We start from the raw sequence: 22887 nt of genomic DNA, 5'->3' as shown, positions 1-22887 counted from the left end.
CTTAATTTTTATGTAGGAATTTATAAACAATTTTCTTTATAATTTACACTTCGTGTCTTATTTAAGAAATCCTTTTCCCTTAAGGTTAAAAGAGCTTCACCTACATGTTCTTCTGAAAGTTGTGAAGTTTGCCTTTCACATTAAGGTCTTCATCCATTTGAAATTGTGTAGTGTGAGTTAGGTATTTTAGTTTGGGCCTAGAATGTGCATCCCTCCAAAATCTCATGTGTTGAAGGCATGGTCTCCAATGCAGCAATGTTCAGAGGTGGGACTTTGGGGAAGTGAGTACATCAGGAGGACTCTGACAACATCATGGATTAACCCACTGACAGCTGAATGGACTACAGGGAGGTAGTGGAAACTGTAGGTGGTAGAGCCTGGTGGGAGAAAGAAGGTCATTGAGACATGCCCTAGAATGGTATTTCCTATTTTCTAAATCTTACATTTCTTTTCTTGTATTTTTTACTTGTTTTATTGCACTGACTAGAACCTCCAATACAATGTTGAATAGAAATGATGTGAGTATATATCTTTACTTGTTCCTGATTTGAAAATGAACACTTGCAATGCTTTATCAATGAGTATTTCATATAACCAGTTTTAGATACCCCTTATCAGTTTAAGAAAGTTTTCTTCTATTCCTAGCTTGCTAAGATCTTTAATTTTGAAGGCATGTGAATATAGCTGAATGCTGTTTCAACAACATTTAAAACAATTATATGAAGTGCACCCACAAAGAAAAGCCCAGGACCAGATGGATTCTCAGTAGAGTTCTATAAGACCTTCAAAGAAGAACTTACACCAATACTCCTCAAATTATTCCATGAAATAGAAAAGGAAGGAACTCTTCCAAACTCATTCTATGAAGCTAGTATTACCCTGATACCAAAACCAGACAAAGACTTATCAAGGAAAGAAAACTTCAGGCCAATATCCCTAATGAACATTGATGCAACAATTCTCAATAAAATACTGGCAAATCACATACAAAAACATATTAAAAAGATAGTGTACCATGATCAAGTGGGGTTCTTTCCAAGGATGCAATTTTGGTTCAAGGTAAGGAAATCAATAAACATAATTCACCACATAAATAGACAAGGATCACATGATTATCTCAGTAGACATGGAAAAGGCATTTGACAAAATTCAGCATCCATTCATGCTCAAAAACACTAGATAAACTAGGGATAGTAGGAACATACCTCAACATTGTAAAAGCTATATATGCTAAACCAAAATCATTCTAAATGGAGAAAAATTGAAAGCATTCCCTCTAAAAACTGGAACAAGAGAGGGATGCCCTCTTTCACCACTCCTATTCAACATAGTCTTTGAAACCCTAACCAGACGAGTTAGACAAAAAAAGAAATTAAAGGGATATGAATAGGAAAAGAAGAGCTCAAACTATCCCTATTTGCCTATGACATTATTCTATATTGAGAAGACCCCAAAACTCCAATAAAAATCTCTTATAACTCATAAATAAATTTAGTAAAGTAGCTGGGTTTAAAATCAACACCAATAAATCAATTGCATTTCTATACACCAAGGATATATCAGCTGAAAGAGAAATCAGGAACACTGTCCTCTTTATAATAACCTCAAAAAATAAAATAAAATATTTGGGAATCGACTAACAAAAGAGGTGAAAGATCTCTATAATGAAAACTACAGATCACTAAAGAAAGAAATTGAATAAGACCTCAGAAAATGGAAAGATCTTCCATGTTCCTGGATAGGCAGAATCAATATTATCTAAATAGTCATACTACCAAAAGCACTATACAGATTTAATGCAATTCCCATGAAGAGTCCAATGACATTCTTCACAGAAATGGAAAAAGCAATCATGAAATTCATTTGGAAAAATAAGAGACCCAGAAGAACCAAAGCAATCCTTAAAGCAAAAAGTTATGCAGAAGGCATCAAAATACCAGACCTTAAATTATACCACAGAGTTATAATAACAAAAGCAGCATGGTATTGGCACCAAAGCAGACATGATGACCAATGGAACAGAATAGAAGACACAGAGACAAACCCACATAAATAGTTATCCTAGACAAAGGCACCATAAACATACATTGGAGAAAAGATAGCCTCTTCAACAAATGCTACTGGTAAAACGGGAAATCCATATGTAAGAGAATGAAATTGAACCTCTATATCTTGCCCTGCACAAAACTCAACTCTAAGTGGATCAAAGACCTAGACATTAGACCAGAGACCCTGCATTTACTAGAAGAAAAAGTAGAACAAACTCTCCAACTTATCAGCTTAGGAACTGAATTCCTCAGCAAAAGTCCTAAAGCACAAGAAGTAAAATCAAGAATCAATAAAAGGGATGGTATCAAACTGAAAAGCTTCTTCACAGCAAAGAAAACATCAAGAATGTGTGCAGAGATCCTACAGAATGAGAGAAAATCTTCACCACCAGTACCTCAGATAAGGCATTAATTTCAAGAATATATAAGAATTCAAAAAACTTAACAACAGAAAAATAAATAACCCAACCAATAAATAAGCTGAGGAACTGAACAAACACTACACAGAAGGAGAAATATGAATGGTTAAAAATATAGGAAAAAAATGTTCAACATCTCTAGCAATTAGATAAATGCAAATTAAAACTGAGATTCTGTCTCACTCTAGTCAGAATAGCGATTATAAAGAATTCAAGTAACAACAAATGTTGTCGAGGATGTGGGGAGAAAGGTACCCTCAAACACTGTTGGTGGAACTACAAATTGGTACAACTACTACGGAAAACAGTATGGAGATTCCTCAGAAAACTTGAAATGGAACCACCATTTGACCCAGTTATCCCACTCCTCTGTCTATACCCAAAGGACTTAAAAACAACATACTACAGTGACACAGCCACATCAATGTTTATAGCAGCTCAATTTGCAATAGCCAAGCTAAGGAAAAAACCTAGATGTCCTTCAACAGATGAATGGATAAAGAAAATGTGGTACATATACACAATGGAATATTACTCAGCATAAAGAAGAATGAAATCATGGCATTTGCCAGTAAGTGAATGGAACTGGAGAATATCATGCTAAGTGAAATAAGCCAATCACAAAAAAAACAAAGGTTGAATGTTCTCTGTGATTTGTGCATGCTAACCCAAAACAAAGAAGTTTGGGGAGGGGAGTAACAGAAATCCATTGAATTAAACAAAGGAAAACATAGGGAAGGGAGGGGAACAGGGAAATAGGAAAGACAGTAGAATTAATCAGTCATAACTTTCCTAACCTTATATTTGAATACACACCAGGGTAACTCTACATCATGTACAACCACAAGAGTGGATCCTAAATAGAATAAGTTATACTCTATGAATGTATAATCTGCCAAAATACATGTATAACTAAAAAGAACAAACTTTTTAAATGATTATATGGTCTTTGTATTTAATCTGTTAGTGTAGTAAATTACATCATTAGATTTTCTAATGCTAACTAAATCTTGCAATCCAAGAACAAATTTAATTTGATAATTCTTCTACATTGTTGCATCTGGACTCTTAATGACTTGTATCTATGTTTATAAGGGAGATCAGTTTGTAAATTTTTCTCTTTTACACCATTTTTCTTGAGGTTTGAATACAGAGATGTATTAACCTTAAAAAATAAACCGGGGGACTGGTTTTGTAGCTCAGTGGTAGAGCACTTGCCTAGCATGTGTGAGGCACTGGGTTTGATTCTCAGCACCACATATAAATAAGTAAAATAAAGGTCCATTGATAACTAAAAAATATTTTTAAAAAATATAAATAAATAAATAAATAAATCAGAAAATGTCCCCCCTTTTTGATGCTTTGAAAATTATATATTTTTATATTTGGTCTGTTTCTTAAAAGTTGGGTGGAGCTGCATGTAAAATCATCCAAACCATGCATTGCATTTATTTCAGAGATTGTCACTAAGTTTTTTTAATTGTTGTGTAACTCTGGGTTTTTCATTTCTTCCTAAGTAAGTTTTGGTAAGTTATATTTCTCTAGTAATGTATTCTTGTTTTTTAAATTTGTTGATATAAATCATTCATAGTATTCTATTATTATATTTTTATTTGTTATGTCTATAGTTACATGCCATTTTATTACTAACATTAGTTACTTGTGACTTCTCTCATTTTACGATTATTCTGTGTTGGCAGGGAGAATAACGGTCTCTCAAAGATGCCCACCTTCTAGTTCCTAGAACCCATGGATATATTGCATAACATGGCAAAGGGGAATGGAGGCAGATGATGGAGTTAAGGCTACTAATCAGCTGATCCTAAAACAGGGTATTTTTTGTGGATTACCTGGGTGGGCATATTATAATTACAGATGAGGAAGAGGATAGCAGAAGAGCCACTATCAGACTGATACAATGTGAGAAAGACTCAGCAGAGCATTGCTGGCTTTGAGGGTGAGCCGAGGAATGCAGACAGCTTCCAGAAGCTAGAAAATGGATTTTCTTCCAGAGCCCCCAAGAGGAATACAGCCCTACTGGTACCTTGATTGTAGAAAAAGTGAGTTCTCTGTTGGACTTCTAACCTACAGATCTGTAAGATAAGAAACTTGTTTTGTTTTAAGCTACTGGGTTTGTGATTATCTATTACAGCAACAATAAGAAACTAATACATTAACCTTTCCAATGGTTTATCCATTCAGTTTTTTCAAAGAACCAACTTTTAATTTATTGATCCATTGTAGTTCTATCCTTAGAAATGTAGGACATTTCTAAGTTACTCTTTATGACTTTTACTCTTGTGATTATTTCCTGACTTTATTTTCTATTTCTTTTTTTTCCAACATACTATGTTTAAGCATTTAGCATTATAAATGTTCGTATTATTTCACAAGTTTAAAGAGATAGTATTATCCTGCAATTTTTAGTATTTTATAATTTCCATTATAATTTCTTAACTATTAATTATTTAAGTGAATTTTTAATTTCTGGCTTTCATGTTGTTATTAGATACTAACTTAACTACACTTAATCAGAGATGCATATTAAAGATTGTCTGAAATTTATTGAGGCATGCTTTTAGGGCCTACTATGCAGTGAATTTTTATTAATGTTCCATGATTGTCTGAAAAGAATATGTATTCCCAGATGTTGAGTTCAGCATTCAAAATATTACCGTCAGCTAAGTTAATTATTTGAATGGTTCATATTCCTAGTATTTTAAACTAAGCATGTTTAAAATCACCCACAAGGAGCTAGAGTTGTGGCTCAGTGGTAGGCACTTGCCTAGCACGTGTAAGGCAATGGGTTTGATCCTCAGCACCACACACATACAAATAAATTTAAAAAGATATAAAAAATGTCTATTTGATATAAGAGCACCTTGATGTTGTGATTAAATAAATAAATAAAATAAAATAAAATCCCCATAATAACAGATTTATAAATGTCTTTTAAACTATCTTTTTAGAGATACACAAATTAAAAATTGATGTATATTCCTGTGAATTGAACTTTATCCATATATACTAACCTTCTTTACTACTAGTAATGAATCTTATACTAATACAATGACACCGTCTTTTCTTTTCTGTTTTGTTTGTTTGTTTGTTTGTTTGTTTTTTCTGTACCAGGGATTGAACCCAGGGCCACTTGACCACTGAGCCACATTCCCAACCCTTTTTTATATTTTTTATTTAAAGACAGGGTCTTGTTGAATTACTTAGGACATTTCTAAGTTGCTGAGGTTGGCTTCAAATGTACAATTCCCTGCCTCAGACTCCGGAGCTGCTGGGGTCACAGGCATGAGTCACCGCGCTGGGCCAATGATACCTTCTTGCTTCGCCACTGTTTGTACATGTATTTTTCTCATCTTCCTATCTTTATCTTTATTGTATCTCTTTTAACTGGTAAGTTTCTGAAAATTGAATTTAAATCAAGTCTAAAAATTTCTTATCTTTTACCTGAATAAATCTGCCCACTTATGTTTATTGGAATCATTGATATACTTGAATTGAATTCTACCATATTACTTAGTACTTTCTATATGTGCTTTTCTATTTTTCCTATTTTCTCTAAACTTTCTTGATGTCTATGAAGTTATTAAACTAATTCAGCATTTCTTCTCTTATTCCACTGTTTTTACTCTTTGGAGGGGTGGACACTAGATATATATAGTGTCCAAATTTATACATATACATATATACATTTACATATACATATATAATTTATATTTTTTTTACTTCTCTTTGCCTTTTTTTATGATGAATTTATTCCTGTGCCACAAATTTTTGTTCTTCTGTTTCTTCTAGTATATCTTTTTCTTTCATGTAACTTCTCCTGGTTTAGAAATAATTTGTTCCTTTTCAGTGAAGATCAGCTCAATGTGGTAGGGGGAGTTCATGTATTAGTTAATCCAACCATGAACTCTGTAAGTACAGCAGTGAATCTTGGGTGCTTTGTTCATCTGGATATGTTCAATGACCAGAGACTATACATCTAAACTCTTCAAGTCAAGCATTACTCTACCTTTTTAAGCATGTGCAGCAAACATTCTGCAGTCTTCCTGGGCCACTGACCCTGTGTCCAGCCCCACTGTTTGACCCAGACACACCTACCAGTTCCACCAATTTAATGCCAGAATGGCACACTTTGCCTCTTTAAAGTGACATTGTTCAGGACTTGGTGGTTTTTCAGATATGTGTACCCTTGATGATGTGAGTAATTTCCCCAAGTGTTCTTAAAATGAACACACAGAATTGAACCTCTTGATTTGCATGATTTCATAGTGTTTTTCTGGGTCAAAAGAGTAGCAAACCACTTCCATAGATCTCCTCAGACCTCTTACAGAATTGGAAACCATATTTCTATTATTTTTATAGTTACATAGTATCATTAACAAAAGGTAAATCAATTGATAGTGTTACACTCTCTCAAACAATACTTTTTCTCTGGATATTTCCTTCCTGACTTCAATGCTGCTTTTGTGCAGCATTTTAATTCTAAATAGTTTTCCTCATTAACATACAAGTCACAAATTCAAATGAATGGTGATTTTTGCTTTATTCAGTTAATAGTTTCAGAATGTGTTTAGATTTACTCACATGTTCATAATCATTATTGTTTTCCCCCCCTGTCAATTCTTCTTGCATCTCTGACTTTCCTTTTGAGATTATATTTTTTTCTCCCAGAGTTAATTTTTTAAAAGTTCTTTCACTGAAGACCTGCTAATTGGAAACTCTCTCAAGTTTTTGTTCATTTGAAAATGTACATCTCACCAATTCCAGACTGACAATTTTGCCTCTGCATTTGCAGACATTGTTCCTTTGCCTTCTTGTTCATTGTTGCTTTCAAGATGCGAGCAGTCATTCTAACTATTGTTCCTTTAAAGACAATTTGACTGTATTTCTGGTGGCTTTAAGATATCTTTATGTTTATGTTTTTCAGAATTTCTTTTTGTTCATTCTGCTTGGGAAATGATGAATTTCCTGAATCTGAAGATTTATGTCTTTCATTGATTCTATAAAATTCTCGATATTTTCTCTTCAAATACTACCTTTTTCCTATACTTCGTCTTCTTAGTTAATCCAACCATGAACTCTGTAAGTACAGCAGTGAATCTTGGGTGCTTTGTTCATCTGGATATGTTCAATGACCAGAGACTATACATCTAAACTCTTCAAGTCAAGCATTACTCTACCTTTTTAAGCATGTGCAGCAAACATTCTGCAGTCTTCCTGGGCCACTGACCCAGCACCCTGATCTTGGACTTCCACCCTCCAGAACTATACAAAATAAATTTCTATTTTTAATAAACCACCAATATACAGTATTTTTATAGCAATCCAAACTACCTAAGGCAGCTAGTTATTCCACTAGTTAACAAATAAAAATAAAAACATAGGTTCACACAAATACATATATAATAATGTTCATCACAGCATATTTATAGTAACCAATAACTGGAAATAACCCAATGGATGAATGGATAAATGTGGTTTATTTATATAATAGATTACTCAGCAATAAAAAGAAAGAAACTGGTGGTGCACTCAGTTAAAAAAAAAAAAAAAGACAAATCTTGGAAACATTATGCTAATCTAAAGGAACCAGATCAAAAATAGATACTGTCTGATGGTCCATTTATAAAAAATTTAAGAGGGGACAAAACTATGGTGACATAGGATAGAATGTTGCCTTGGGGACTGAGGGGCTATTCAACAGGGAAGGGCAATCATAATCTTTATAGAGATAATGAAAATCTGTATCTTATATGGACTAGTAGTTACATAGATGCATGTGAATGTCAAAATTCGTGACCCTGAGCACTTAAGGTCTTTACATATAGATCATGCTTTTTAAAAAACATAGCCTGTCAGCAGGTACTATTATAGTTGGGAGAAAGAAGTCATGTTCTATTGCACTTAAGGGCGACTATAATACAACAAAAATGTACTCTGTATTTCAAAAGAAAAGAGAGGATTTGAAAGTTTTAACCATAAAGATATGATCAATGCTTGAGGAGATAGATATGTTTACCCTGATTTAAACATTACATAATGTAAACACATATCAAAATATCACCTGGTACACCATAAATTTGTTCAAATATTATGTATTAGTTTAAAAGTTAAAATGTAATAAACACATGGTCAATTGTTTCTAAAGATTTTTCATCATTATTGGATATTCTGTAGTATAATTCAGCAATTCTGAAATATCAGCTATGAGGATGGGAGAAACTTTATGATTTCGCTACCTAGTTTACAGAACTGTTAAGTTAACATGGGTTGTTTCTCTTTGTTCAAAAGTCTGCCTGTAAGAACTGGCATAGACTCAAAACCTGTCAATTTGAATAGGAAAAACTCAATTGTATTTTACATTTGGGGATCAACACTTGAAACCTCTCTGGTAATATTGGGAAAGAAAATGTCATAAATATATATACACAAAGAAAGCATAGAACTCAATAGCACAATCAATAATTTAGACTTAACGGATACATATAGAATATTTCATCCATCAACAAGAGAATATACTTTCTTCTCAGCAGCACATGGATCCTTCTCTAAAATAGACCATATGCAATGCCACAAAGCTACTGTAACAAATATAAAAAAAAAAAGAGAAACTACCTTGTATTCTATCAGATCATAATGGAATGAAATTAGAGATCAATGATAAAATAAAAAACAGAAACTACTCCAACACCTGGAGACTAAATAATATGCTATTGAATGACACATGGATAGCAGAAGACATCAGGGAGGAGATAAAAAATTCTTAGAGGTACAGCAATACAAAAATCAAAATCTCTGGGATGCTATGAAAGCAGTACTAAGAGGAAAATTCATTGTATGGAGTGCATTCAATAAAAAAAGAAAAAGTCAACAAATAAATGACCTAATATTACAGCTCAAAGCCCTAGAAAAAGAAGAACAGATAAACACCAAAAGTAGTAGAAGACAGGAAATAATTAAAATCAGAGCTGAAGTCAAAGAAATTGAAACAAAAGAAACAATTCAAAATATTGACAAAACAAAAAGTTGATTCTTTGAAAAAACAAACAAAATTGATGAATCTTAGCCACACTAATGAAAAGGAGAGAGAAAACTCAAATTACTAAGATTCATGATGAAAAAGAAAATATCATGACAGACACTACTGAAATGCAAAACATAACTAGATGCTATTTTGAAAAATCTATACTCCAACAAAATAGAAAATCTCGAAGACATCAACAGGTTTCTAGAGACATATGATCCACCCAAACTGAATCTGGAGGACATACACAATTTAAATAGATCAATTTCAAGCAATGAAATAGAAGAACCCATCAAAAGCCTACCAATCAAGAAAAGTCCAGGACTAGATGGACTCTGAGTGGAGTTCTACAAGATCTTCAAAGAAGAACTCATTCCAATACTCCTCAAAGTATTCCATGAAATAGAAAAGGAGGGAACCCTTCCAAACTCATTCTATGAAGGTATGAGGGTGACACCAGACAGACACATCGAAGAAAGAAAACTTCAGACCAATATCCCTAATGAACATAGATGCAAAAATTCTTAACAAAATTTTAGCAAATCTCATACAAAAACATATTAAAAAGATAGTGCACCATGATCAAGTGGGTTTCATCCCAGGGACGCAAGGTGGTTCAACATCCAGAAATCAATAAATGTAATTCACCACATCAACAGACTTAAAGTCAAGAATCGTATGATTATTTCAATAGATGCAGAAAAAACATTTGATAAAATACAACACCTTTTCATGCTCAAAACACTAGAAAAAATAGGCATAGAAGAAACATACCTCAATATTGAAAGGGTTATCTGTGCTAACTCTACAACCAACATCATTCTAAATGGAAAAAAATTGAAAGCATTCCCCTAAAAACTGTAACAAGAGATGGATGCCCTCTTTCACCACTTCTATTCAACATTGTCCTTGAAACTCTAGCCAGAGCAAATAGACAGACCAAAGAAATTAAAAGGATATGAACAGGAAAAGAACTCAAACTATCACTATTTGCTGATGACATGATTCTATAGAGGATCCAAAAAATTCCACCAAAAAACTTCTAGAACTCATAAGTAAATTCAGCACAGTAGCAGGATGGAAAATAAACACTCATAAATCGAATGCACTTCTATTCATAAGTGATAAATCCTCTTAAAGAGAAATTAGGAAAACTATCCCATTCACAATAGCCTCAAAAAAATAAAATAAAATACTTGGAAATCAATCTAACAAAAGACATGAAAGATCTCTACAATGAGAACTACAGAACACTAAAGAAAGAAATTTTTAAAAACCTTAGAAGATGGAAAGATCTCCCATGTTCTTGGATAGTTGGAATTCATATTGTCAAAATGGCCATACTACCAAAATTGCTATACAAATTCAATGCAATTCCAATTAAAATCCCAATGAAGTACCTCATAGAAATAGAGAAAGTAATCATGAAATTCATTTGGAAAAATAAGATACCCAGAATAGCCAAAGCAGTCCTAGGAAGGAAGAGCAAAGCAGGTGGTATCATAATACCAGACCTTCAACTATACTTCAGAGCAATAGTAACAAAAATGGCATAGTATTGGCACCAAAATAGACAGGGAGACCAATGGTACAGAATAGAGGACACAGAGACAAACCCACATAAATACAGTTATCTCATACTAGACAAAGGTGCCAAAAACATAGAATGGAGAAAAGATAGCCTCTTCAACAAATGGTGCTGGGAAAACTGGAAACCCATATGCAGCAAAACGAAACTGAACTCCTATCTCTCACCCTGCACAAAACTCAACTCAAAATGGATCAAGGACTTAGGAATTAGACCAGAGACTCTGCACCTAACAGAAGAAAAAGTAGGTCCAAAACTTCATCATGTTGACTTAGGACCAGACTTCCTTAACATGACTCCCAAAGCACAAGAAATAAAAGCAGGAATCAATAATGGGATAGATTCAAACTAAAAAGTTTTTTCTCAACAAAGGAAACAAAAATAAAAGCAGGAATCAATAATGGGATAGATTCAAACTAAAAAGTTTTTTCTCAAAAAAGGAAACAATCAATAATGTGAAGAAAGAGCCTACAGAGTGGGAGAAAATCTTTGCCACACACACCTCAAATAGAGCACTAATCTCCACAATTCATAAAGAACTAAAAAACTTTACACCAAGATTACAAATAACCCAGTCAATAAATGGGCTAAGGAAATGAGCAGACACTTCACAAAGAAGATCTTCAAGCAATCAACAGATATATGAAAAGATGTTCAACATCTCTAGTAATAAGATAAAAGCAAATCAAAACTACCCTAAGATTTCATCTCACCCCAATTAGAACGTCTATTATCAAGAATACAAGCAACAATAGGTGTTTGCAAGATGTGGGGGGAAAGGTACATTCATGCATTGCTGGGGGGTTTCAAATCAATGCAACCACTCTGGAAAGCAGTGTGGAGATTCCTTAGAAAACTTGGAATGGAACCACCATTTGACACAGCTATCCCACTCCTCAGCCTATACCCAAAGGACTTAAAATCAGCATACTACAGTGACACAGCTACGTCAATGTTTATAGCAGCTCAATTCATAAGAGCTAGATTGTGGAACCAACCTAGATGCCCTTCAATAGATGGATAAAGAAACTATGGTACATATACACAATGGAATATTACTCAGTCATAAAGAAGAGTAAAATTATGGCATTTGCAGGTAAATAGATGGAATTGAAGTATACCATCCTAAGTGAAATAAACCAATCCCAAAAAACCAAATACCAAATGATTTCTCTGATAAGTGGATGATGATACATAATGGGGGGAGCAAGAATGGAGGAAGGATGGATTGTATAGAGGAAAATGAGGGGTGGGGAGGGGGCAGGGAGAAGGAAAGATAATAGAATGAGGCAAACATCATTACCCTATATACATGTATGATTACACAAATGGTGTGACTCTATTTCATATACAACCAGAGAAACGAAAGTTGTACCCCACTTGTGTACAATGAATCTAAATATTTTTTAAAAGTATATATACATATATACACATATATAATTTTATTTCTATATGACATATATATATACATATACACATATCTATCATATAAATATGATCATGCTGTGTATGGGTGATATATCCTTGGTATTAACCAGATCAGGAGCCAGGGAGTCTAGAGAGGATATGGAATGATTTCCAGGGCATTTGGGGAAGACCACTAACAATGTTTGCTGGGGAGAGGGGCAAAGCTTTGCATTACTTTTAACTTATTGTAGTAGTGTTTGAAAGACAGTTTGGGACATTAAAAAAAAAAACAGATGATTTTACTTATCAAAACAAGGCAAGTAAAATATACATAATGAAATTACCCATAAACAAAGAAAATAGCAAGAAAATGACTCTGGGCAAAGAGACACCTATCTTTTAAGTAAAATGCTCTCAAATTTCATAGGCTGCACAATCTGAGAATTCTAAGATTGTGATGAGATTTTATCTTTCAAAAATATAAGATGAGGGTACACCTGGTGGACTTAAATCACAAGATGTTGCGAGGATCAGAAAAAAAAAATGTTTTCTTCAACAATGGTGGGATTTTTAAAATTTCCTTAATAATATGACTCGGAAAATTTGTTCAAGCAACAGATAACCATTGAATGTCCCCTAACATCATGGGCCCTGTCTTTGCTTAAAATACATCAGTAAACAGAAATAAATAAATAAAAGTTTCATTTTCATGTAACTTCTATTCTCTTTTGGGGAAGTGAGATGATTAAAAAATACATAATAAACTAATAAGTTACACTGGTGATAAAACAGAGGTGATAAAAGAAATAGAATGGTGTAAGAGGAAGATGTCACCATATTCGTGTTTTACAGAAAGTCATCTTTCCCATGAAACAAACAAAAAGTATATTCAGAGAGCTTTTACCCTCCAAAACAAAGAGACGACAGTTAGAAAGCATCCCAGGGTTGTTGGTATTGCAACCTAACAGGTTAGTCAATAAGGCCAGTTCTTGAGAAACAATGAAAACCACCAGATTTCATCACATTTTTTTAACCAGGGCATATTGTCTACGATATATACATAATAATAGCATATTCACTAGTAGCAGTTTTAAAACTGCAACAATTCAGAAATTTCAGTAATGAAGTCTTATGAGGGAGTAAACTTATCCATCCAGTTTTATTCCTTCTTTCTGAAGATTTTCAGAGTATTCTCTTCCTGAGAATGATGCTTTGCCATGAGCAAGTTGTGGTGTGTGTGTGTGGTGTGTGTGTGTGTGTGTGTGTTTGCATGAGAGAGATGGAGATTGAAATCAGAGCTTCACATATGCTAAGGTACCCCTGAGTTGAAATATTTAATGAGTTAAAATGAGTTACTATTTGCAAGTGTTTGGCCTAGTACCTGGTGCCTGGTGCATGGAAATATGAATATTTGTTAAAATTTTTAAAAATTGTGAGTTGGGCATGGGAGCACACCCATAGTTCCACCACTCAAGAGACTGAGGTAAGGATCATTTGAGTCCAAGAGTTCAAGACCAGCCCAGGCTACATAGTGAGACTCCCCTTCTGTCTGTCTGTCCGTCTGTCTGTCTGTCTGTCTCTCTCTCTCTCTCTCTCTCTCTCTCTCTTTCACACACACACACACACACACACACACACACATAACACACACACACACACACACACACACACACACCAGTAGTCGTTTCAAACCTTAGTGGGGACAACATTAATTTTTATGAGCCAATCAATATGACGGAAGTACCCATTTTGGGATCAAGAAGAGCAAGTTTAGGAAATTAATTGTAGTTACCCCTGAAATACTTGTCTTTATAATATGGACATAAATAAAGAGAACATATTCCTATGCTTCAAGGTTTATCCTATAATTTGTAAATAAACCTCCTTTTCCCATGGTTTTCTTCAATTTTACTGTTCATTATACTCTCATTTCCATCAGAAAGCATGAAATGGAAGGGGAAATAAAAGCTAGTAAACATGGTTTATGAGTTTTGGCTTTTAAAAGCAAGTGAAGAAGTCAAAACATCTAGATAAAATCAGCTTCAAGGGGCTGGGGATACAACTCAGTTGGTAGAGTGCTTGCCTTGCAAGCACAAGCTCTGGGTTTAATCCCCAGCACTGCAAAAAAAAAAAAAAAAAAAAAAAAAAAAAGTTAGATTCAAGGTGTTTTCATCTGTGCTATTCTTGTCCTGCATTACCACAAGTCACTGGAAGTATGTTTGTATAACTCCCTACCATTTCTGTTTTCAGGGATTTTTGAGGTATTGATACTAGAACATTTTATTTGAAAATCAACAATGTTCTTTCCTTCTCCTATAAAATGCTTTTATAAGCAGGTAAAGAGGACTATTAAGTAATCATTGGAATTGCGCCAGTTGTTATTTTCCTTGGTCAAAGTAAATAGGATGAATACCCTCCCCAAGACAGGCCTGAAAGCTGCATTTATTCCCATAATGCTGTTTTTACAGCCCGATTTCAGCACTGACTCTCATTTTAGTACTGACTCAAATTGCTTGCCAGTCTTCCCTGTGACTGCAAACTTCTTGAAAGAAGACTTACCTTTCAGTTTGGCAGCCCCAGGTTCCTAACACAGGTAGACACGCTTAATAAGTGAAAGGATAAACAAATAAAAGAGCATTGGAATTTACATAAATGCAAACCAAGTCTCTCTCTTAAACACTAAGTCCAATGAAAGCAGATTGGTGAAGTTTTATTTGGGAACTCTATAGTTCCTTTAGTTGCAAGAAACTCTGTATCAAAATACATCCATTACCATCTGTATCTCCATTATCTCCATGAAATCTAAGTATGTTAAACTATTACATTAACTACTGTATCTTAGCTGCCTTTTAAATAAATGGAAAGGTTAAAAATACTGCTATAAAAGAGATTGTCTTGCCAGTGCATACCAATGCAAGCTTATTAAAAGACTCAATGTTTAAGAAATTCCCGTTCTTAAATAGCTTACACTGCATAATTAGGATAATTGAATATTCCTACAAATGATTATTCGAAGACTCAGATACATTCTTGATGAAAAATGATCAAACATGGGTGCTCTATTTTTAACTTAAGACTTCAGAGGGTTTATTATTTTGAAATCAAATCTATTAAACTTCATGAATACATTACTCCTCATTAAAATTCCTTTTGAATTCATTTGACATGTTAAAGACAGGGTATCAGTGAATAATTCATAAGTAAAAACCACCTTATAATATTTATTTTAGAAGTTAAAGCAAATAGAACATTTTTAAATGAAGGAAAAAAAGTGACACAAGTAACTGACAAAGCAAGGTTAGACAGGGGAATCTCAAGGTTAATTTTCCTACTTCTAGAACACTCTCAGCTTACTGTTGAAATAATTTTACCAATACTTTATTTTGTGCAAGACCCTGGTAGACAATTCAATTCATTTTATAGGCCAACTAATATTGTGATTAAAATTAATTTAAAAATGCAAACAATTATATTCAAATCTCCTTAGTTTAATCAACATAGGACTACATTAAATGAGGCTATATGAACTTGTTCCCGGTGATCCATAAATCTTGATAATAATATAAAGCATTTTGTTATTGCCCTATTGCATGTGCAAAACATGTTACCTAATAATTCACTCTTTGCTTGTAGTGACTGTGCAAAATTCCTTCTACCACCCTAGGACATCAGGAAAAGACAGTGGTGGTTCAAACATTCTTGTTTGTTGGTCCCAAATAGGGCTCCCTTGAAGCAAAATTCCCAAATACCCATCACCCCAAAGAATTTGAAGAAATTGTTATCTTCAGTTTGGGAGGGCAGCATCGGGAGTTGGGGAAACTAAGAGAAAACACATCCTGATAAATGACAGCTAATTATTAACAAGACGAAGTGCCAACACATCACTGTTAGGCCAGGGAATTTGGCTAAGGTGAATTTTACAAAAACTCTTTCTTCTACCCACAAACACAAGAGGCCACTAAAGCTGCCACCAGCTCCTCCCTGTGATTTTCTCTGAGCTGCCCTTGACATCTCTCTGTTGTCACTAACCAGAAGGCCATGTGTCACACTCCGAGAAAGAACCAAAAGAACTGTGCATCTACCCTAAAAAGAAGAGTATCAGCATGTTCTTGGAGTCACTAATTCTCATAAAACACTAACCAATCATTAGCAAATAGGTCATTATATCTTTTTTGACCCAATTTCCAGTTTTCATTAGCCCAAACCTGATTAAGGTGATAGGTATCTACCTTGGATAACTATTGAATGAGTTTACTCTCAGCCCACAATAGCTTCAAAATAGGTTTTTCTTTGTTCTAACTATTCTCTGTATAACACATTTTCACCCAGGGAAATCAAACATTAAAGTATATGCTCTGATTGCTTAATTTGAGCAACATCATGGCGGCAAACCAAAAGAAATTTTAAGAATTCAATCACTCACAAAATTGCAGTAATGGTGTTTATTTAGCAAAAATATTTTTACTCGGCTACTTAGCATCATTTAATATGCAACATTAAATAATCATTTCAATATGGCCTCAAATATAATTAGCAAAAACATTTTTATCAGATTACATAACATCACACATATGCAACAATAAATATTCATTGCTGCAAGTCACCAAATATGTTTTTCTCTGATTTTAATAAATTCATATGATTTCTATTTAATGATAGAATACAGCAAATGCTTTTTACTTTTTCTTCCTATTAAGTGCTAGATAGCACAATTACATGTAAACATTCATATTACCATGTCTTTAAATCTTTTACTAACATATGGTTTATATTTATCTCTATTTTTCTAACCTAAAGTTTCAGCAGTCATGCAATAGTTCTCTGAAGTTTTTACAGAATTAATTTTGTTCCATTTTTCACACACACACCTGTTTAAATTTGTATCTCATTATATTTGGAAATATCTAAATACTCTTATTTTTCCAAAAGCAGCAGTAAATTATTTGCACAAAATTGTTGTTATGGAGGGAATTCAGCATTTTAGCATAATAAATGTCACTTTCTCTACTAAATAAGTCCAGAATGTAAAAGCTTGCTTAAAACCGTTTTGAAGGAAACATTCAGAGAGTGAAATCATGTGACAAGATGATTATAAACTCAAGATTTAAAATCTAGACTACAGATTTTAAATATTTCTTTTCATTTTTATGTGTGCTACAATAGCTAAGTACTATGAATAGGTCACTGTACTATATAACAGTCAACTAAGATTGCAATTTCCTTTTATTTTACTAGTTTTTCAGACACAGCACATGCAGCATGTATCCAAAAAGATCTTTTCTGTGACCATTAACTGACGATTTTTCAAATTAAGAAAGGACAGTTAGAGTATGATTATATACTCACCTTTTGATGTCTTGAAATGTTCTGGCAAAATTAAAATGAATGTGATCACTATTGCCATAAACAATTTAAGGAGTGCTGTTTTTGTCATGTCTATTCACATGACACCAGCATGCTCCATGCGGTGCATTGATGATATGTTGCTTCCTGCTTCGAGTTTCATCTCTGTGGTCCCTTAAGTTAGTACGGTTCACCTCGTACTCACTTCCTTTTGAGAGAGACTTTAGAAAAAAGAGGCTTGAACTGAGACTTCTTCATTTAGAGTCACTCTCCATTTAGACAATAATAATTAGTCCTCTAATAAGCAATTTTAAATAATCTTCTAAACAAGAAAGATTAAATAAATGATCTAAAGAAGCAAAGGGATCTTATCCCCATCTAAATTGGATCCTGCCTTCCCATGTTTAACAATGTGTGAGAGTAAATATAAACCTACAATATACTTTCCAAAAATAAAACAAATTTCAGTCATGCCCAGGTTGTGTGGCCATCATTCGTTCATTCATTTATGAAACAATGGTTGATCCCTCTTAAGTGTCAGGCGATGTGCTGGATTCTGGTGTTCAGGAAACAGTACATCTGGAACATAGTAAACAGCACAAAATGTAAAGATAAACCAAAGATGCATGCAATATTTGGTTCTCCTTTACTACCTTGTATATATGCAGTAGAAGGGGACCATGTTTATTGTTACAGAAGCCATATTTTCTGTTCCCATTTAAAAAAAAAAAAAACTTTCATTATGGTAATCCCAGTGAACTAAAATCCTTCATCTTAGAATAGAAATTAAGCATTGGAATACAGGTCAGGTAGCAGTCCTCAGAGGGATCCTTCATTATTCCTCATCTCCCAGGTTTCAATAAGTGGTCGATGAACAATCTACTCTTCATTTAGATACTGTTTAGATTCCCCCAGACATTCTGTCTCTTATTTATGAATACAAACATTCCAACCATAATTTTACCTAATTTATGAAATTTATCAAGCAAGTACTTGATATAACACCATTAAGTCAGTCATTTCTTGAACAATTTTTTTTCGAGGCAATTAAACCACTTCTATTTTTTCCACTTTAATTTTGATTTGATTGAAATAAATTTGTTATGTTAATGCCTATTCTTTTCCATGTTAATTTTACAATGCTTTGGTTCGTTTATTAATTCATGTGTCCATCTCAAACTTTATTGGTTGGTGAGTTTTCTCTGTGGTAGTGACTTTTCCAGATCTGTATGCATGCATGCACATGTGTGCACACACACCACACACATACACACATATAGACACACTCATTCGCATACACCACCCTGCTCCCTACCAATCTGACCTCAGGCCAGTTATATTATTCTTGGGCAGTTGAAAGGTATTTTTCTCTACCATCTCCATGGGCCCTTTGTTTTGTCTGGGCTCATGTGTTCTGTACCTGGTGTCTCTGGAGATGTCCAGATGTTGGATAACAGGAGAGCAGTCTAGGAGCCCTATATCCCAGGTCACAGCCTGACTGCCCACAGCCACCCTATAATCCACTTGCTGGCATTGGTGGTTTATCTCTGACTTAGCAAATCTTGACAAAATTAAGTATGCCCTCAGGTATTTCAGGAATCTTTAATTGTTCTCTTACATTGCTAATTCAACTGTATGAATGCTTTTAATCATTCTGACTATAGTTATTACAGTATTAGCAGAATGACGGTCAATTACAAGTTCCAAATATTCACTGTGCAGTTTGTATTTTTCAGGATCCAATGGCAAGGGTTAAAAACAAAGGATCAAAATGTCTTGTTTGTTTCTGTCATAATTCATCCACTAAAATGCTTAATAACTGAAATTCCTGAATCACAATATGTAATTAAACATTTCCTTCTGAAACACCAGCAATCTCTAAAACTAAAGAATCAAGTTACAGGGTTTTTTTTTTTTTTATTTTGTAGGCAATTCACCTTAAAATGATAATACTGCAGGAATAAACAAACATAGGCGTGCTAACTCTTGATTCTATTTAACTTTTAAAAAAATTATTTTTAAGCTAAAACCGAAGCAACAGAAAAGTTAGCAACAAACCCAGAATAGTATTGAGTGGTGTGTAAGCAACTTTTCTTTTTTTTGGTATCATGGATTGAACCCAGGCATGCTTGACCACTAAGCCATATCCCCGACCCTTTTTTTTTTTTTTAATTTTTTTGTTTTTAGTTGTAGTTGGACACAATACCTTTATTTAACTTATTTATATGGTGCTGAGGATAGAACCCAGTGCCTCACATGTGAGAGGCAAGAGCTCTACCACTGAGCTACAACCCAATCCGCCCCAGCTCTCCCCAGCCCTTTTAAAATTTGTTTTTAATTTTTTTTTTTTTTTGAGACAGGGTCTTGCTAAGTCGCTTACAGACTCTGGCTAAGTAGCTGAGGCTGGTTTTGAACATATAATTCTCCTCTCTCAGACTCCCAAGTCACTGGTATTACAAAACTGTGCCACCCTACCTGGTAAGCAATTTTTTTTAAACAATGTTATTTGTGGCTTTAACTTCTACACTATGAAGGCCAGAGTTATAGCAAATGCTAAACCTTTAAGTTTATAACTCTGGGTCATAATTAGAATTTAATATGCATATTGAACTTGGGAACTATGGGAAGCTAAGGGGGCTCCCAGAACATGAGAGTGGGGAAGGGTCTCCTTGTTGCCTGGCCATCCTCTTGTGATGTCCCCCTTGCATCTGTGCTTCATGCTTTCATAGCGTCTGTTACCTGTGTCATCACCTCTCAGTCACCCAAACTTGAAAATGCTGCAATAGTTATTAGTAAGATCTACATTCAATTTTTTTAAAATATAGTTTTTAGTTGTTGAGGGACCTTTATTTCATTTATTTATATGTGGCACTGAGAATCGAACCCAGTGCCTCACACATGCTAGGCAAGTCCTCTACCACTGAGCCACAACCCCAGCTACTACATTCAATTTTTTAATGGTCCATATATGGATCATAATTCATTTAACCATACTCTTATGTCATTTAAAAAATTTTATATGTAACATCATGATGTGAAGATTCACATCTATAAAACTTTATGAGTCTGATTATAGAGTAGAATTACTGAGACGAAGAATGTAAAGATTTCTGAAGTTTTTAATTCATAGAACCAATGATCTTCACGAAAAGTTGTGTCCACATCGAATCTACCACCCATACATGAGAGTGCCCATGTGTCACCAAACTTGGACACTAGCCAGTTTATTCTTCAAGTCTTTGCTAATTTGACGAAAGTGTTGTTTTGACTTCCCTTTCTTTGAAAATTTCTCACAGTGGATAACAATTTTACTTTCTTCTCTTGTTAATTGCCTATTCATGTCTTTTATTGGAGCATTTGTGTCTTATTGACTTATAGGCCTATTTCTCTGTTGGGAACATGTGTCCTTTGTCATATATGTTGCAAAATTTTTCACCAGGTTGTCATTTGCCTTTTCATTTTGTATGTGGTGGTCCTTTTATCCCCTGTGACAGATTGTAAAATATCTTGCATTAGGTACTTGAAAGTTTTTGCTGAGAAACACAGTTCTTCATCATTGCATTTATAATATGAAAAATAATTTATAGTTTATCAGATAGTTGTTTCTTCTTAAATACAAAATTTACCTGCAGCCTTATTTTGGCTGCCTGACTACATATAACAGAGCTGTTGGGGTGTGACCATCTTCCTAACAAGGGAAACATCTGACTCTGTAATAACTTGTTAGAGTTGATAATAATACCCACATTTTCATAACTATGTTTACAATTTCCAAAGCACCTTCACAAGTATTAGATTATAAAATGAGACTCTAGAATTAGTCAATGGCTACGAATTGCAATTACTATCCACTGTGGGCTTCTGCATCTTATTTCAATAAAGGAATAAGAGATTAATAAACCTAAAACACAAAAAGTGGGTTGTTATTGCATTAGTGTTTAACTTTCCTGTCTTGTATTTCATATCCGAGACCTAGTTTCTCAAAATACTTGTAATGTGTTTGTACTTCTAATCAAGACCAGAAGTGTTAAACAATTTTACTTTGTGTCCTAGATATGAATATTTTTAAATGAGAGAAATTTTGTTTGAGGGAGTTGTTCTACCAGGAAAGTAATAACAACATACTCTTTTTTTTTTTTTTTTTTGCAGTGTTGGGAATTGAACTCAAGGTCTTGTGCTTGTGAGGCAAGCACTCTACAAACTGAGCTATATACCCAGCCCAACAATGTACTTTTAAAAGATAAAAAATAACAGCCTTTAAACAGTAGGTTTAAAATTAAATTTTATACACTTACCTATTGGTATAGAAATATACACATATATACTTTATATGAACAATTTTCTATTTCTTTTTCCTAGTTGAAACTATCCTGAGTCCTTTCATTGTATTCTGCAAAAAGATTTTTTGGGGGGCCAAAAACAAAGCAATAATCATGACATTTATTGAATATTTACTATGTGCTGCTGCACGGGATCAAATATTTTGTGTGAATTATTTTTATTCAAGACCCCAGCAACTCTCCAAGGGAGTTACTATCACTAATCCAATTTTATAGACAAAGAATAGGAGGTATAGAGAAATCAAATAACATGCTCAAATCACACAGTTAATGAAGGATAAAGCTATATTTCAAACCCCAAGGGTCTGACTAGACTTAATGCTCTCAGCTCCATTCTGTGTCACACCTTCCTCAGGGTCTATGTGAGAATAGTTGTAGGAAGGGTCACTTATAAAATCACAACAACAAACCCAAATGGAGCCCTAACTATGTGCCTACTCCACACTAACCCACGGATTCTCGATGGTGCACTATTGACATTTTAAATCAGGTCATTTTCTGTTGTGGGGAACTGTTCTGTACACTCTAGGATGTTCAACAGCAGATGCCAATAACAGTCCTCCTGATCCCGGTTTTGACAACAAAAACAGCATCTCCCCATGTTGCCAGAAGCCCCTGGGGGGACAAAATTACTCCCAGTTGAAAACTACCACAGTAACCAATTCGCTTATATTACATCATTAAATCTCCACGACAACCT

General features: G+C 34.1%; 1 protein-coding gene across 3 annotated transcripts in view; it reads right to left on the bottom strand.

Moving 5' to 3' along the window:
* Tmem156 (transmembrane protein 156) overlaps positions 1 to 17941 on the bottom strand; it is a 55750-nt gene extending 37809 nt beyond the window's left edge. For all 3 annotated transcript variants that reach the window (XM_047567032.1, XM_047567030.1, XM_047567031.1), the window contains exon 1: positions 17851 to 17941. In XM_047567032.1, coding sequence (XP_047422988.1) covers positions 17851 to 17938 — 88 coding nt within the window. In that variant the 5' untranslated portion in view covers positions 17939 to 17941. The remainder of the gene's footprint in view (positions 1 to 17850) is intronic.
* Between the last annotated feature and the right edge of the window lie 4946 nt (positions 17942 to 22887).

Source organism: Sciurus carolinensis, chromosome 10 (genome assembly GCF_902686445.1).
Source record: "Sciurus carolinensis chromosome 10, mSciCar1.2, whole genome shotgun sequence".
NCBI classification, from domain to species: domain Eukaryota; kingdom Metazoa; phylum Chordata; class Mammalia; order Rodentia; family Sciuridae; genus Sciurus; species Sciurus carolinensis.
This window is presented reverse-complemented; position numbering and strand designations above follow the sequence as displayed.